The sequence below is a fragment of the Aquarana catesbeiana genome, linkage group LG01 (assembly GCF_042186555.1).
Source record: "Aquarana catesbeiana isolate 2022-GZ linkage group LG01, ASM4218655v1, whole genome shotgun sequence".
Taxonomy (NCBI): Eukaryota; Metazoa; Chordata; class Amphibia; order Anura; family Ranidae; genus Aquarana; species Aquarana catesbeiana.
The window spans coordinates 829,889,372-829,907,469 of NC_133324.1; the positions used below are offsets into that span (position 1 = coordinate 829,889,372).

Sequence of the window (18,098 nt, forward strand, 5' to 3'; positions counted from 1 at the left end):
TGAACTTTAATGGCATCCCAGTCTTAGTCCGTAGGGTTAAATATTGAGTTGGCCTGCCCTTTGCAGCTATAACAGCTTCAACTATTCTGGGAAGGCTGTCCACAAGGTTTAGGAGTGTGTCTATGGGAATGTGTGACCATTCTTCCAGAAGGGCATTTGTGAGGTCAGGACTCATCCCAAAGGTGTTGAGGTCAGGACTCTGTGCAGGACAGTCAATTTCCTCCACCCCAAACTTGCTCATCCATGTCTTTGTGGAACTTGCTTTGTGCACTGGTGCACAGTCATGTTGCAACAGGAAGGGGCCATCCCCAAACTGTTCTCACAAAGTTGGGAATTTTCCAAAATATCTTGGTATACTGACACTTCACTGGAACTAAGGAGCCCAGCCCAACACCTGAAAAACAACCCCACATCATAATCCCCCCTCCACCAAATGATTTTGCAAGAAGTCTTCTTTTTTTTTAAACAAAATTATATAAACCCAGGAGGCAAGGGGTAAGTACTTCCTTAAATGTTTGATACCACTCAATGGGGTATCTGTACAAGCCCAGTGTTTTGTGCTTTAGGCAGGACACTATGGGCATTTTTATTTTGTCTACCATATTTGTAGAGTGTGGAAATTCCTATTTTTTTTTTTTTTTTTTAGTTTAGTACTGTAACATATGTTTGATCTATATATGGTTCATTGTCTTCTTATAAATAATGAGAATTGAGTTGATATAACTCTTCATAACATTTTGTAAACATTCAAAGAATTGAATTACTCCAATAGACCCACTGTATGTACCCAAGCACTCCTGCCAGGTCTGTTTAGTTCAAGAGGATCATTCTGGGTGTTGCATTGGAATATCAAGAGCATGTACGTGATAACTGACATCTATCATATCCCGAGTCTTACTTGTCTGCAGCTCAGATTCCATTTTCAGATTCATGGTAAAGGGTACAGGTCAACTTACAGAAGGTCAGGCAGTAATATCAGTAGTAATATGTGTGACCTCCTACAGAAATAATTGTACCCGTAGAAAAAGGAGTCTTGATATTTACAACTGAAATATCGGCAGATAAAAAACACACACATTGAAGGGGAACCCATAACATCTTTATAACATTTAATGCACTTTAACAAAAGAACATACATTTGACATCAATAATACTGCTACCAAAATTAGTGTGTGCTGTAAATTGCCTTTGTGTTGCTCTGTTTCTTCCTGCTGAAGGTCACTATTTTGTTGAAGCACAGAGCAGTCACTTCTTTATTGGAAACTCTCCCACTCTCCTTGGTCTCAAAAATGATATGCCACTTTCTTCAATTAAAGTAAGCACATTCCAGCCTTGATTGTATGTCTTGGCTCAGATAGAAAGGAAAGCTGACAGAAGCTTTTTAGCGCTAAAAGTGGCTCTAAAGGCTCAAGGTTTTCTACCTTCATGCATTCCATGTATGTAGGTAAAACACCTTCTCTGTGCAGCAGCCCCCCAGCCTGCCTAATATTGCCTGAGCCCCATCGTGATCCAGCAATGTGCACAAGAGCCTTGGCTCTCCAGGGACTCTTCACCTCATTGGCTGAGACAGCAGCAAGATCCATTGGCTCCCACTGCTGTCAATCACAGCCAGTGAGCCAATGAGGAGAGAGAAGGGATTGGGCCAAATGGGGCCTAAATGGACATGCAGAGCAGATGCTCAGCAGCCAGCCTGCTTGGGTGCCCCCATTGCAAGCTACTTCCTATGGGGGCACTCGGCAAGCGGAAGAGGCCAGGAGTGCCTAGGGGTTGGGGCAGCTCTGTGCAAAACCACTGCACAGAGCAGGTGAGTATAACATGTTTATTTAAAAAAATTGCCTTTAATTTCACCTTAAATTCACAGGCCAACAAAGAGGAAGAAAGAATCAGAGAGATAAGACACTATCCTTGTAATTTTAACTCCTTTGTGTCTCCCTGGCAGCAGAGTTTGTCCAGTCACCTCTCCTGCTTTTCTTTTATCCCTCCCTAATCTGCATTCCCTCAGCACAGTCTGTGTCATACCTGTTGCTTTCTTCCCCCTTCAGCAACACTAAATCTTAAAGCTGTAGTAAACCCTAAATGAGAAAAAAACATCTCCAGACCCCCTGCAAGGTAATGTCATAATGTGCTAGTATGTATTGTAAACTAGCACATTATGAAAGACTTACATGTAAAACAAAGCCCTCCAGCGGGGCACTGTTACTGCTGACAGGGCTTCCATCTTCTCCCGGTTTTCCTTCTGGGTTCACGGGCTCTAGCCTTTTGAATGGCTCGAGGCACGCTGATGTCATTCCTGCACATGTGCGTGGGAGTTACGGGACAGCTTTCTCATGAGGCGGCACTCTTAGTGACATCACCAGCAGCACAGCACTCTGAAGGAATGGCACATCTGCCAGTGATCTCATCGGCTGCAAAACATATGAATATCTCCTAAACGGTGCATGTTTAGAAGATATTCATTTTACTTACAAGTAAGCTTTATTATATTGAAACCAAAAAAGTAATTGGCGCTATTTCAACCTCAACCTGAATCAACTCTAAAAAAGTATCCAGAAGCGCTTACTGACCTTTATTCATTTAGAGGTCACTGGAGCTACAGTGAGTGGTCACTTCTCACACTAATGGTGGCAATTGGTGTTTTGATGGAAGATCACCTTTCAGACATAAGTGATCACATTTTCATGGTGTGGGATTATCACGGTTAATCTATGGGCTTTATTTATGGACTTTTTTGGAGTTGATTTATGTTGAGGTAGAAATAGCAATTCCTTTTTGGTTTCATTATATAAAAAAGCTTACTTGTACGTAAAATGAATATCTCCTGTTTAGGAGATAGTCACATGTTTTGCAGCCGATGACATCACTGACACATGAGTATGCCATCCCTTCAGAGCGCTGTGCTGCTGGTGATGTCACTGAGAGTGCTGTCCATTGAGAGAGCTATGCCGCGGCCATAACTCCTGAGCGTATGTTCAGGAATTACATCAGCATGGCTCAGTCATTTCAAAGTGCAATACCTCTTTGTTACTTTTAAACTGGTTGGATAAAAATACTACATTAAAGTACCTCTTTGGTTTATGGTGGTGATATCATTTGAAGAGAGAAAGGGAGACTTGGAAAATAATCGGTATACCTGATCGGGAGACTGTGATAGATTTGGATAGGACAACATATATCCAAAGCGCTTACTGACCTTTATTCATATAGAGGTCACTGGAGCTATGGTGAGTGGGTACTTCTCACATTGGTCGTGGAATTTGGTGTTTTGTTGAAAGATCACCTTTCAGACATAAGAAGAACACATTTTCATGATGTGGGATTATCACGGTTGATTTATGAACTTTATTTATGGACTTTTTTGAAGTTGATTTATGTTGAAGTTGAAATGGCACCAATTCCTTTTTAGTCTCACCGTTTTATAATATTTTACAATAGAGAAGGCAACTTCATTGTTTATCACAAGGAAGCAAGTGCCTGATTTTAGACTCAGTGCCAAAAATAGAGACCAACTGAGAATGTGCAAAGCAGAGTGAGACCATGCATTATTGGATTTTAAACAGCATAGGCCAGGGATATGCAATTAGCGGACCTCCAGCTGTTGCAGAACTACAAGTCTCATGAGGCATAGCAAGACTCTGACAGCCACAAGCATGACACCCAGAGGCAGAGGCATGATGGGATTGTAGTTTGGGAACAGCTGGAGGTCTGCTAATTGTATACCCCTGGTATAGGCACTTATTTTTTAAAGTTTTACATAGTTATACCTGCAAATACGGCCAGCATGAAGTGATCTATCAGAACTTAATTTTGTGTCTAAAATTACACTTTAATGCAGCTCTGCTCTGAAATCATTCATACATCATTAAATGTATTTTTTACATGCAAGAAGAGTAAATACCTGAATTTCAGCAGGTCTAGGACAACCTGGGCTCTGAGAAAGTAGATTGATTAACACTGGAATTCAGATTAAGGAAACTGAGTGGCAGAAAATAGCATAGTGGTCAATCTCTGGATTGCAGGTAAACGATGCAGCAAAGGCTGTTTTTTTTATTTTTTATTTTGTAATGTGTGATTATTTTTTATCTTGTTATTTTTGGCTGAAGTTCTGCTTTAAATAAAACCATTGAGGGGATCAAAACTACTAAACTAAAAGGTTAAAGTGAAACACAAGGCAGAGGTGTGTAAAAAGTTAGTGATGTTTAGCCCACATATAGATTGCTGCTCTGTAGTGTAAAAATCGTACTTTCATTCATGCCAGAAAGTATAGCTATGATTGTACTTCCAGCAAGCTGCAGTTATGAGAGCTGAGCCCCTCATACGAGGAAGTGATAGTATTCTTTTTCCACCCCCCTCTTTCTCTTTTCATTCACAGATCTCCTTGTATTCTGTGAATAATTCAAATTATGTAGACATCCAAAAACACTGAGATTACTGCCCTGCACCGCTATCGTTGATGTGATGTCAACAGACTCAAGTGGCACGCTATAGTATTCCCCTTTGATTCTCCTATGGCTGCTGCAAAAAAGGTTATGTTGGGAAGGTAGTAGTGGGTTTACATTTAATTTTAGCACAACTCCCTAAAAATATTGCAAAATTGCATTATGTACTTTAAGGAAAATGCATGTGTATTTTTAAGCATGATGGTGTCAGGCTTAGAATTGATGGTGTTTATAGGTTATAATTACATTTTAAGGTCAGATTAAGATTCAAGAGTATTTTATATAGGTTAGAGGTCAGGAATAATTTAGAATACTGATTTTTGTTCTGAGATTAACAAATTATTTCCCTCGTTATTCATTATTGAATCATAAATTAACATTTAACACGCTTTAATAGAGTTTTCTAAATATTAATATAAAGATAAATATGTTGTTTGCTGCAGAGGTGACTTGAAGATATATAGCAGGTCCTGCTATCCACAAAAGGCACAATTGACATTAGTAATCTTGAAGGGAGCTAAAATACTTTCCACTCGGTTGAATAAAGGCTGATGAGCCTTTTTTATTTCTTGCTATTTTATGAAGATTTGACAAGGATAGCTATTAGGCTCATGGGGAGGTAAACCAAAAAATCTTGTGAGTAAAAGCATTGTTAAGTACAAGACTGTCTGTATTCATCACATCCATGACAGCTTCAGAGTCATGGTTTCTATTCTGTAACTATTTGTAGTGGGACCCCAATGGGAATGTGTAAGGTCCCTCTTTGCAGTCATATGGTCTTTTATAGCTATAATTACACATTTGTTTCCATACCTTGAATAGCGCAGATAGCCCAAAACAACTGTAGGTGAGTTGGAATAAATTGATCTGTGTATCCATCTGTATCTCTTCTATAATTCAGAGGTTCTGGGTGCACCATTGCCTACAGGCATCATTGCCCTTTGAGTTTTTTGTTCGTTTTAAGCCTTTCGATGTTTTTAAGAAAAGCATTGGGTGGAATTCTGTCAACTATTCTTGGAGGTAGGTACAACATTTCCCCTGGAGCAAAAATATGACTTGGGAAACCTTTTCTTTTTTTTTGTTTCAAACTATTTTATTGGAAATAATACAGGTTTACAGAAGCACTAAAAATGAAACAGCATTGGGTTGGGAAGGGTATAAGTAGGTCTTTGGTCTGCTTCATAACCATCAATTGTATGTAATATGATTGTAACCTCTAGTATCAATTGGCTGATGACACAGCAAAGAATGCTTATACAAACAATGGACATGAATAATCTAAACATCAGTAAAATACATCAAAGATGTGTGTTATAAACTTTATGTACCAAAGGCATGCTGAATAGGAAGGTTTGTATATAGGGTGTGGTGGGAAGGACTGATACTAGCTCAGTCCTGAAAAGGGAAAGGCATGCTCTGTATTAGAAGGAATGTGCAAAACGTAAAATATGTCACATTGAGGGTCTTACACAATGGCCAATCCGTTCCTCCAGTTTTTGTATTGGTCAGGAAGTTAAACTATAACCAGTATTATTATAATGATATGTTCGTTTAAAGCAGGATTGGAATTGTAGGGGAAAGGCATAAGATTAGGAAAGGTAAGAGGGAGAGGAGATGAGGAAAGGACGGGAGTTCTGGAAGGTCCTCCAGTCAGGGTCACCTTTTCTAATTTAGTCATTTTAATCACTGCCATTTTGCAGCATGTGTTCTGTTTTGTAAGAAATGTATGCTGTTCCTTCCAGTGTAATTTTGGAGTAGCTAACATTTAGAAATCTAGTAAAGTTATTTATTAAAGAATGTTTGGTTGCCTTTCATTTAAATCATGCAGACCATTTTTGTTTACAGTCAAGTATGGTAAAAATCAGGTTTCCAAAAGAAGCTTCAAAAGTGATCACATTTACAGTACATCTGTCTTTTTTCCAGTTCACTCATTGTATGGTGTGTTTTGAAAATCTGCACAGCATATTGTGGAAATCAATGAGCATTTCGATCACAGTACAGTTGTTTTGCAGGGCAGTTTCATACAGGAAAATACTAGTTAAACATTATTTTCTTCTGAGCTAAAACAAAGAAGCATGCAGCTTAAGGCCCCTTTCACACTGGGGCGAGGGGCGGCGTCGGCGGTAAAGCGCTGCTATAGTAAGTGGCGCTTTACCGTCGGTATGCGGCCGCTAGTGGGGAGGTTTTAATCCCGCTAACGGCCGAGAAGGGGTTAAAAACCACTGCAAAGCGCCTCTGCAGAGGCGCTTTGCCGGCGGTATAGCTGCGCTGCCCCATTGATTTCAATGGGCAGGAGCGGTGAAGGAGCGGTATACACTCCGCTCCTTTACCACTCTGAAGATGCTGCTAGCAGGACTTTTTTTCCCGTCCTGCCAGCGCACCGCTCCAGTGTGAAAGCCCCAAGGGCTTTCACACTGGAGAGACAGCGGCACTTTCGGGTCGCTTTGCAGGCGCTATTATTAGCGCAATAGCGCCTGCAAACCGCTCCAGTGTGAAAGGGCCCTAATTTGACCACTATAAGCTAAATGTGCAGATACCACTACATTAATGACATGACAATAGCTAAAAGTTTGGTGAAGTTGTAAAAAATGTACAAGTTATGTTAATTCTGTGTTTATTTGAAATGTTTTTATGTTCTGAATATTGGCTGAAGGACCACATAAAAAGGAAATAAAATGAGCAGATATAAATGTTAATGATGTTATTTGAATAGAACAGGTTTATCTCAGTTATTCTGGGTTCTTCTGCTGTGTTGTGGGATAGATTTCCCTTTTGTATTAATTTTCGGCAAGAAAAAAATATTGTTTTTTTTTTTTTTCCTTCTGCTTAGGCTGACCGTCCAAGCTGAATGCCCTATGCATCTGGAAGATTTTCCTATGGATGCTCATGCCTGTCCATTAAAATTTGGCAGCTGTAAGTATTTGTCTGTCTTTGTTTGAAGGTCATTTGTTAATTAGAATGTACTGACTTGTTTTGTGTCATTATTACATTTATTGTTGCAGACACAATTATGGCTCGCTACTGCATTTAGTGGAATAGAGCTCTACACAAACATAAAATCCTCAGTTTAGTTGTATATTATAACCAAAAACTGCTTAATTTATTTTTGTTTTACAACCCCAATTCCAAAAAAGTTTTGACACTGTGTAAAATCTACATAAAAACAGAATGTAATGATTTGCAAATCTCACAAAGTCATATTTTGTTAACAATAGAACATAGAAAACACATCAAATGTTTAATAGTTTATGAAGAAAATTGTGGTGCTAACTCAAAAATAATTAATGTGGGTGATCACTTTGTATAAACCTAAACATACAAAATATAAAAAAGTGCCAGTGAAATATGTAGGATCAATTCCTAATAAATCTTCACAAAAAGAAAATTCCAATCACTGTGATTTGAAGAAAAAAAATGTATGTGTATATATATATATATATATATATATATATATATATATATATATATATAAAAATAAATGTAATGTCCTCCAAGTGATGCTCCACCACACACGTGCGTGAGAAATTGAAACTCACCAGAGCTAAATATAGTAAAAGCCATCCTATGATGGATTTCTTGTAACCAGCAACATAAGTAGAGATGATCCCCTTTCTTTTTTCTTTAGCAGTATTTAGGCAATATGACTCAGAGAAAACATATAGGAGATCATAGCGCAACAAGCTCTTGACGATAGGTAAATTCAGGTAAATGTAGCAATGCCTACTTACATTTAACCACTTAAGCCCCGGACCATTTGGCTGGCCAAAGACCAGAGCCCTTTTTGTGATTTGGCACTGCGTCGCTTTAACTGACAATTGCGCAGTCGTGCGACGTCGCTCCCAAACAAAATTGACGTCCTTTTTTCCCCACAAATAGAGCTTTGTTTTGGTGGTATTTGATCACCTCTGCGGTTTTATTTTTTGCGCTATAAACAAAAAAAAGAGTGACAATTTTGAAAAAGACCCAATATTTTTACTTTTTTGCTATAATAAATATCCCCAAAAAATATATTTTTTTGAAACATTTTTTTTGCTCAGTTTAGGCCGATACATATATTTCTACATATTTTTGGTAAAATAAGCGTTTATTGATTGGTTTGCACAAAAGTTATACCGTCTACAAAATAGGGGATAGTATTATGGAATTTTTATTAATAATTTTGTTTTTCTAGTAATGGCGACGATCTGAGATTTTTATCGTGACTGCGACATTATGGCGGACAGATCGAACACTTTTGGCGCTATTTTGGGACCATTCACATTTATACAACGATCAGTGCGATTAAAAATGCACTGATTACTGTGTAAATGTGACTGGCAGTGAAGGGGTTAACCAGTAGGGGGCGCTGCAGGGGTTAAGTGTGTCCTAGGGAGTGATTCTAACTGTGGGGGGGATGGGCTAAGTGTGACACAACACTGATCATGGCTCCCGATCACAGGGAGCTGTGATCAGTGTCCTGTCACTAGGAAGAATGGGGAAATGCTTGTTTACATCAGCTTTTCCCCATTCTTCCTCTCCGTGAGACGATCGCGGGTATCCCCGCGGACATTGAGTCCGTGGAACCCGCGATCACACTCACGGAGCATGCGCCGAGCACGGGCGCACCGCGGCAGCTTGCGCACGCCCACAATGCCGTGTCTTAAAGGGTAACGTACAAGTACGTTAATTTTGCCTGTACGTGCCATTCTGCCGACGTTTATCGGCGTGAGCCGGTCAGCAAGTGGTTAAACATGCTATATGTTAGCACCAACATGTACAGCACAAAGTGAATTTGCACGTCATCCTAGCAGCCATGGCGTGCATTCCACAGCCCAGGGCTTGAAAACCAGCAAGACCGGATATGACGTAAGTGAAAAGCGGACACGCAGCCTCTATGCATTTTATGTTAAACACATCATCAGGAAAACCAGCATCCAACAGACACCCAATCAGCGCTCTCTGCCAATGGCAGAGAGAGCTGATCGGAGTGTTCTGGCGGGGGGGCATCCATGAAAATAGTTGCTCACAAATATATGTGCTGCAGAAAACTGATGACATGAATAAGGCATGATTGTGAAGAGTGGGATATATATATATATATGTCTAGAACTCTATATTTTTTTATTTGGCCGCATGTGTTCGCTAAGCGTAAAATTCCAAAATAAAAAAATCAACATTTTTAAGTCAGTTTATGATCTTATGTTGGACCACATTCATAGCCATCTGGGGCTTCAGGTTGGACACCCCTGGTGTAAAGGTAGTCATCTTGGTAGAGGAGTGAAGCTCTGCTTCCTCATGTCAGAGCTGTCTTCATGGTGACTGATGATCAGGAAGCAGCATAAGGGGTGGAGGAAGTACAGAGTGAACAGAATCAGAAGAAAGGTGATCCTTGCACTGCAGGTCCTCAAGTATAGCTTTCCTTCCAGCAAGGAGACCAGTAAACAGCACACCAAATCTCACTCCAAATCTTTTGAGACAAGTGGTCTGAGGCACCAGAGCCTTAGATATCACACTATACAGCTATTAGCAGTAAAAGAATGTGGGGCCACACACTACGAATCAGCCTGATACTGAAATGTACTAGACCAGGTTCAGATTATATCCTCCATGTGGGCTTAGCATAGGAGAAGACCAGCTGAAGCCAGTCTAGTACTATTCAGTATCAAGCTGATTCATGGTGTGTTGCTACATGTGTTTTTACTGCAAGCGTTTAGCATCGGCCGGACGAGCTCTTAGAACACCTGCACCTTCAGTGGCTGGGGTCTCTGGGAGGCCCTGCACCAGCGCTTGGAGCAGCACAGTTTTCCTATATGGTATACAGATTTTAGACTACAGAATATACTGTATGTGTCAAAACACAGTCACATGCGTCCTTCAATTCTTTAGTAGGAATTTAGGGCAAAATGTGCATCCATACTGCACTGCAGGGGCAAAAGATATGGGAAAGTATAGCTTTCTTCTAGTGAGCACATACTGTTTTTTCAATTAGTAATGTTGCAGTGCACCTAATGCTGTGTACACACGACCAGACTTTCGACGGATTGAATCACGTCAGACTTTTCGTTGGACTTCCGACAGACTTTCGACGGACTTCCGTCGAATCGGACTTGTCTACACACAATCACACCAAAGTCCGACGGATTCGACTGTGATGACGTACGACCGGACTAGAATAAGGAAGTTCATAGTCAGTAGCCAATAGCTGCCCTAGCGTCGGTTTTCGTCCGTTGGACTAGCATACAGATAAACGGATTTTGCGACCGGACTCGAGTCCGTCGGAAAGATTTGAAACATGTTCTAAATCTAAAGTCCGTCACATTTTCGACAGAAAAGGTCCGCTGCAGGTCTGATGAAGCCCACACACGGTCGAATTGTCCGACGGATTCGTTCCGTCGGACAAGTTTGGTCAAAAAGTCCAGCCGTGTGTACAGTGAGGTTTAAAAAAAAATTCTTGCCCTTCCATTTATATTATTGAATTCCATATGGCAGTTTATAGATTAATCACTAGAGGGAGTGTTGCATTTTACCCTGCCTTGGATATTCTCCTTATAATTTGTTAAAGTGAGATATCAGCCACACAGGGTGCGCATTCTTTTCAGTTAGAAGACTAAATGAGACCTAAATATATGAAAACTAAAAAAAAAGGTTGTAGACAACTACTAATAGTGTTCGTTCACACATGTAGATAGCACTGGCTTGTAATCCTACAGAAAGGTCCAAGCTGACCCCTTCAGAAACGCTTGCCATTTCATTGGGATAAACTGTGTGTGTGTGTGTGTGTGTGTAGTCTGGGAGGAAGAGTATTCATTTGATCATGTCAAAATCTCTCAGTCCATTCTCAGCATAGGAAAGGAAACCTTAATTGCACGCAACTAAAATATTGGCATGTAGACCAAACTTTAATGACAGGAGGTACAGTTAGTGTCACATTAGTACTCTTAAATCATTTTAATTCATTGGTTCTGCCTTTTTGCAGCTTTATAGCTACACATGCTGTGATTAAGTTTATGAAAAGAACTACAGAATGTTCACTTTCATGGTTATTTATTCAGATTACATATGTTATCTATACTCTTCAAAGCAATGAATGCCTCTTTTTAAATCCTGGTCTGGCCCTGCTGACTAAGCATACTTTGCTGTGGAATTATCTGGCGAACCATACAGTGTTTGCAACATGGGTGTTCCATGACAAAGTGCATTTGCTTTATTGTGGGCATTCCCTGATAAAGCACGCTTTAGTTTGCTTCAAGCTCTTTATAAAGAAGAACATTGCAGTGTTATGGGAGTTCCTTAAGAAGCACACTTGCTGTGCTGTAGGAATTTCCTGACAATGCACATTAGCTGTACTGTACTTATTCCCTGACAAAGCACATTAGCTACATTTTAGGTACTTTCTGACAAAGCGCCTTCATCGCAATACTAAAAATGCCTCAGAGGTGGACCTGCTTATCTGAGATTGGGTGCCGGCTGTGATGTGGGAATCACCTGACATTTCCTCTCTGGGGTCATATTCATAAAGGGAACCAAGACAAATTTGATTAGCCCAGTTTTATCAGCCATTTGTATAGCTATTCATGAATTTGTGAAAAAGCAGATAGTGAATATGTTAGAGCTAAATAAAACCAGCTGAGCAGACAATGGTGAATGAGAAAACTGCCTCTCCAGCCTCTCTAAGAGCAAGTCCAACCTGCGTCTGTAAACTGTGTCAATTAATCAATAATTACATGTGATTTGTAGAAAGTACTCATACATTAATCATTTTTTTTGTAATATTATTTCTTACACAGCCTTTCTAAATTAATTTTCTATTCTGCTTCAAAGGGAAACTAGCAAATGTGTGACTGCTAAATGTTCTGTAAAAGAAAATCTAAAAAAAAAAATGGATGTGTATGTTAACCACTTCAGCCCCAAAAGATTTTACCCCCTTAATGACCAGAGCATTTTTTGCGATTCGGCACTGCGTCCCTTTAACGTTCAGCCTTTGCGTGGTTGTTCAACATTGTACCCAAACAAAATTGACATCATTTTTTTCCCACAAATAGAGCTTTCATTTGGTGGTATTTGATCACCTCTGCAGTTTTTATTTTTTGAGCTATAAACAAAAAAAGGCTGACAATTTTTAAAAAAAAGCAAATTTTTTTGCTATAATAAATATCCCCAAAAAATCTATAAAAAAAACAAATTTCTTTCTCAGTTTAGGCCGATATGTATTCTTCTACATATTTTTGGTAAAAAAAATAACAATAAGTGTACATTGATTGGTTTGCGCAAAAGCTATAGCATCTACAAAAAGGGGATAGATTTATGGCATTTTTATTATTATTATTTTTTTATTAGTAATGACAGTGATCTGCGATTTTTATCAGAACTGCGACATTGCGGCGGACAGATCGGACACTTTTGATACTATTTTGGAACCACTGACATTTATACAGCGATCAGAGCCAAAAATAGCCACTGATTACTGTGTAAATGACACTGGCAGTAAAGGGGTTAAACACTAGGGGGCGATCAAGGGGTTAAATGTGTTCCCTCAGCGTGTTTTAACTGTAGGAGGATGGGCTACCTAGGACATGACAGAGATCACTGCTCCCAATGACAGGGAGCAGTAGATCCCTGTCATGTCACTAGGCAGAACAGGGAAATGCCTTGTTGAATTTCCCCGTTCTGCCTTTCCCCATCGCGATCGCAGGCCACCAGCGGACATCAAGCCTGCGGGCATGCGGCGGGCATGCCCGCTAGCTCAGGATTACGAAGGGACGTATGGGTACGCCCTTTTGCGCATCCATATATATATGTGCTAACCCCCTCCTACTGTCTAGGTTGTGATGTTGGTTTTGTGTAGCTATAAGCAGGCTGCAGGGAGCCCCATGTTATAGCTATAACAGGTCCAGTGCAGAACCCTAGACACAAATGAGGGCTAAACCTTAGCAGGGAAATCAGGAGGTAGCACACCAAGGATGTCAGATTGCATCAATCTTTTATAAAGTTGGGCAAAGCACACTGGAGTCCTGTCTGGGATCACCCCTCTCTAATTTTTCACCCAATATGGGCGTGATCATACAGATCCTCCTGAATTTGTGAAACATTCCTTTTGGTCATCATCATCTGGAGGAATTTTTATACAGGCTTGGGGCAGTGATATCTATCTACATGTCTACAGAGAGCTAAACCTTGCTTCTTTTATTTGGCCTGTTGAGATACCCATGTGTAAGCCATAATTGATATCACCATTGATGTTCATTTTCATTGCTACCCCCCCCCCCCCCCCCCAGTATAAAGTTATTTACAACACAAAGAATAACCTAATTGGTCACTATGAGAACATTATTTCAGTATTTTCATAAATATGCCTAACTAAGCTATGCTATAACTAACTAAGCATTAAGTCTATCCAGCAAAGTTTTTCTGCAAATCCCAGGTGAAAATGCAGTTCTTCCCTTTCTTATGTAACAAATCTTCTTTTCAAACTACAAAACAGCTGGAATCAAATAGAAGGGTAAAGGAGAATTAACAAATTGAATAATAAAACAAAATAGGCTTTTGAATAAAACAATGAATATTTGGTAAAAAAAAAAAAAAAAGAAGAAGAAAAAATAGTGATTAAACCCTTTTTTAACTGGGGATTCTGTTTTGAAATAGGTGCATGACTAAGGAACCATTCATATCGCCGTAACTCATGTCGCAGCGATTATGAAAAAGGTTCCTGCACTCTTTTCCGATTATATTGCGACTTGCTTAGACTCCTATTAAATGAAGTTGCATACCGCAATTAAATTGGCAGTGCAAATCGTACTGATCTGCAGCTTTGAAATCACGCGGAAGTAGCGCGATTTCAAAGCCATACCAGTGTGAACCCAGGGCTAAATATAGTTTTTGTATTCTAACAATTTACTGATGAAGAAACAATTCACTCCACAATATCTTAACACACATTTCATAATGTAGCATATCTGCACATAAACCATGAAAATTATCTTACTTGTTCACTGCACCCTGCAAATTGAGGACAGCAACACACACATTTAGGTAAAGTGTACATTTTAAGGGATCAATTAGCAGATCAGTTAAAGGATCAATTAGCAGATCATTTTAGGGATAAATTAGCAGATCAGTTAAGGGATCAATTAGCAGATCAGTTAGGGATCGCATTTGTTAAATGCATGAACATCCACAGGCTCATGAGCCCACAACATCAGTAAGCGTTCCTATAGTCTTCCAATGAACCACTTGACATAAATAGGAAGTCAGCTGTGTTGTATGTGATTTACTACTATATTTTTTGCAGCGTATGTTAAAATAGCTAGAGCTGTAGCTAAAATGGTTTTGGATCAGTTTATTTTAGTTTCTTTATTTTGTTTGTTGTGATATATTTTTTGCATACTCTTGGTTGCCAAAGTTTCAAAGCCATCACACACTTATATAATGTCAGTTTAAAAATGCCACAAAGTTTCATGGTTTTTTTAATAACTCACTTTGAGGTGTAGCACCTTTGATCGTAACCTTGCTTATCGTCATGAGGATTATATTGGTTTTACTATGCCAGTGACTTTTTCCGGTAAAAATACTATGAAGATTCTTACTACATAGTTACATAGTCAGGTTGAACAAAAGACACAAGTCCATCTAGTTCAACCAAGGGAAGTAAAAAACATAAAATCCCAAATACACCCAATAATCCCAAATAATCCTATACCGACAGTTGATCCAGAGGAAGGAAAAAAACCCCAGCAAAGCATGTTATTAGATAACATGTTGCTTTTTCATAATACTTTATAAATCCCACAGGGAAATGTGTGTTTTTCCCTATTGTTTATTGATGGTTTAATATTCAAGATTATGATCTTTAAGCTTGAGCTACAGGGGCTACAGAGATTTAACTACTTCTTAGCTGAAGCTGCTCAGCAGAACTTAAAGAATAACTGCAGTCTGCTCATATAATTTGCAATAAAAACATCTTTTCCATTCTGAAGCTTCCCTCCAACCACGTTGCATATTATTTTATATATACTGTGATTCTGTACTTGCCAAATATGCTGAAAAATCTCCCTCCACTGAGTCAGGCTGCAACCATTCTAACTGTGAGCAGCTAAAGCTGCTCGCTGTTCACTTCCTGGATTTAAACAGGCACACCTCCAGCTCTGCAGCTCTCATTGGCCCTCTTATGACTCACCCCCCCTCCTTTCCTGGCAGACTCTCACGAGACTTTTACTATCCAAAGTTAAAACAACAAGGGAAAAAGATTTAATAGATGGAAAGATGAAAAAATGACTGAAGTTCCACTTTAAGTAGCATCAGCAAATCATCCCTAGGATTAGCAAAATAATCACTAAACACATTGCTCTTTGCATCTATAAGACACATAGAGCCACGGCTTGGCCCTGCCCCCCACTCTCTCCTCATTGGCTCACTGACTGTGATTGACAGCCAATGAGGAGAGGAAGTCCTGGGGCAGCGAAGGCTCCCATGCACATCGCTGGATGGACAGGGGGGCTATGGGGGAAGCAGCACACCGAAGGTTTTTTACCTTCATGCATAGAATATATGAAAGTAAAAAATACTTTCAGTCTTTACAACCACTTTAAGCCACCCATACATGGTTTGAAATTCGTCCGGTTCAGCAGAAACCAGCCACATTTCGATCCAGGTATGGGCAGGCTGATTGGAACGACTTGGGTACAACCAGCCTGTTGGATTATTTTACATGCGATTACTGCCAGTGGCTATAGCTGATAGCAGTAATCATTTTATTCTGCCAGCCTGGAAAGATCCCCACCGGCAGACTACAGTAGCTCTGTAGGAGGCATTCCCCCATCAATGCTAACTGCCTTGATGGGGGAATCGAGCGATTTTATTTCCTTCCACTTATGGTGGAAGGAAAGCACATTGATTCAAAGAATGGCTTGTCTTACTCCACTGGGAGCCATTTTTTTCATTTGTTTAGAGATCATTTGCTACACATAAAGAATAATCAGTAGTGATTTTAGCAGCAGGATTAAACTAACACCCCCACCTTCCCCGGGTATCTCTAACCTGTATAGATGACTGCCAGCAAGAGGTTAAATCTCTCAGTATCAATAGATTACATTTGTCAGTGTAATTTAATTATTGGCACACAGTTAATTGGTTGCTCCTAACTGATATGTTTTATGCGTTGAACTGGGAATTTTGTTATATTTTTTATTTAGTTTTTAAAGGATAAGGTCACCTTTAGTAACACGTCTCATGTTACACCTGTATTCATGGTATTACAAGTAACATGTTACTAAAGCAGCACCCTCTGATCCACCATTGTGACAGTGGGTGGAGGATCCACTCCCCACACCTGCTGTCACAATTTAAAATCAGCACGACAGCCGCAAGATTCATTCAGAGTTCCGTGTATAAACGAACTACAAGTTCTGTCTGTTATCATGACAGACAGCTTGTAGCTCTCAATGAACTGCAAGGGCATTGATGAGCACTCATAGATCATTGACACTTCCTGCAATTCAATACCTGCCTGTACAGGAGGTACAAGCAGTTAGCTGTATTTAGTCTGATGGAGCCTGACGTTGCACCTGCCATCTGCTGTTGGAGCCTGTAGGCGCAAGGCTCTACAGGCTCCTAAGACTATATATATATATATATATATATATATATATATATATATATTTTTTTTTTTTTTTTTTTTTAAACTGCAAAAGTGCTTCCTTTTTTTTTCTATAAAAGTGAATTTATTCTTTAAAAATCAACGGTCACAATAACCTGATATGATCCATGTTTATAGGCACAACCCACTTCATTTTGGGGTAATACTTTATATGATTCTTGAAATGGACTTTACTGATTGCTTGGTTAATGAGAAAGTACAGTGATTTTGGGTCTCTTTTTGATTTTTATATATCTGTGATATAGATATTGTGAGGAATTAGCTCAGCAGCAGGTTGTGCGTGACGTCTTGAATGAATTCACAGCCTGGTTAAAAGGCACAGCAGGATCTTGGTAAAACATAAGTGTGGTTTAATCATAAAGTCTGTGTCCACAAAGTACAGGCATCAAAACAGCAAAATAAAACAAAAACAGAAAATAAATCCTTGCCACGCTGGGCAGCTAAGTCCAAAGACTGGATCCTAGCTAACTGTCCTGGAGCAACCTACTGCTGCCCAGGCACCTGACAGTAACACAGAATAAATCATAGCCCTTAGTCACACAGACTTAAAGCTGAGTTCAGCTTAAAAAAATAAAATAAAAGTCAGCAGCTACAAATACTGCAGCTGCTGACTTTTAATAAACACACACTCACCTGTCCCAAGGTCCAGCGATGCGGGGGAATGAAGCCCCGCTCGTCTCCCCCTCCTCTCTGCGGCGCTGACATTGTTACTGTCGGCACGTCGTGACTGGCCAGGCAATCATCTGGGACCCGTGACGTGTCCCAAATGATTGCAGAGAGGGAGGTGGGAGAGATGATCTCCCTTCTGGTGCTGCGGTGCGCTGGGAGGAAGTGGGAGCTGAGGGTATCCGCTCCCCCTCCAAAAAAATGACATGCCAAATGTGGCATGTCAGGGGGTCACCTTCCCTTAAAGCGGAAGTTCTATTTTTGGATGGAACTCCACTTTAATCTCACCACACAAGCAAGTCACTTCTCCCCAGTCTGTCCTGCTCAAAGATCTTATTCCAGGATTGGAGCATCCTCCCTAAGCA

At 39.9% G+C, this 18,098-nt stretch overlaps 1 protein-coding gene across 1 annotated transcript in view; it reads left to right on the forward strand.

The window, feature by feature from the left end:
* GABRA2 (gamma-aminobutyric acid type A receptor subunit alpha2) overlaps nt 1-18,098 on the forward strand; it is a 309,547-nt gene that overhangs the window by 196,808 nt on the left and 94,641 nt on the right. Inside the window, exon 6 of the mRNA XM_073608489.1 lies at nt 7,267-7,349. Within this exon, the coding sequence (XP_073464590.1) occupies nt 7,267-7,349 (83 nt within the window). The remainder of the gene's footprint in view (nt 1-7,266; nt 7,350-18,098) is intronic.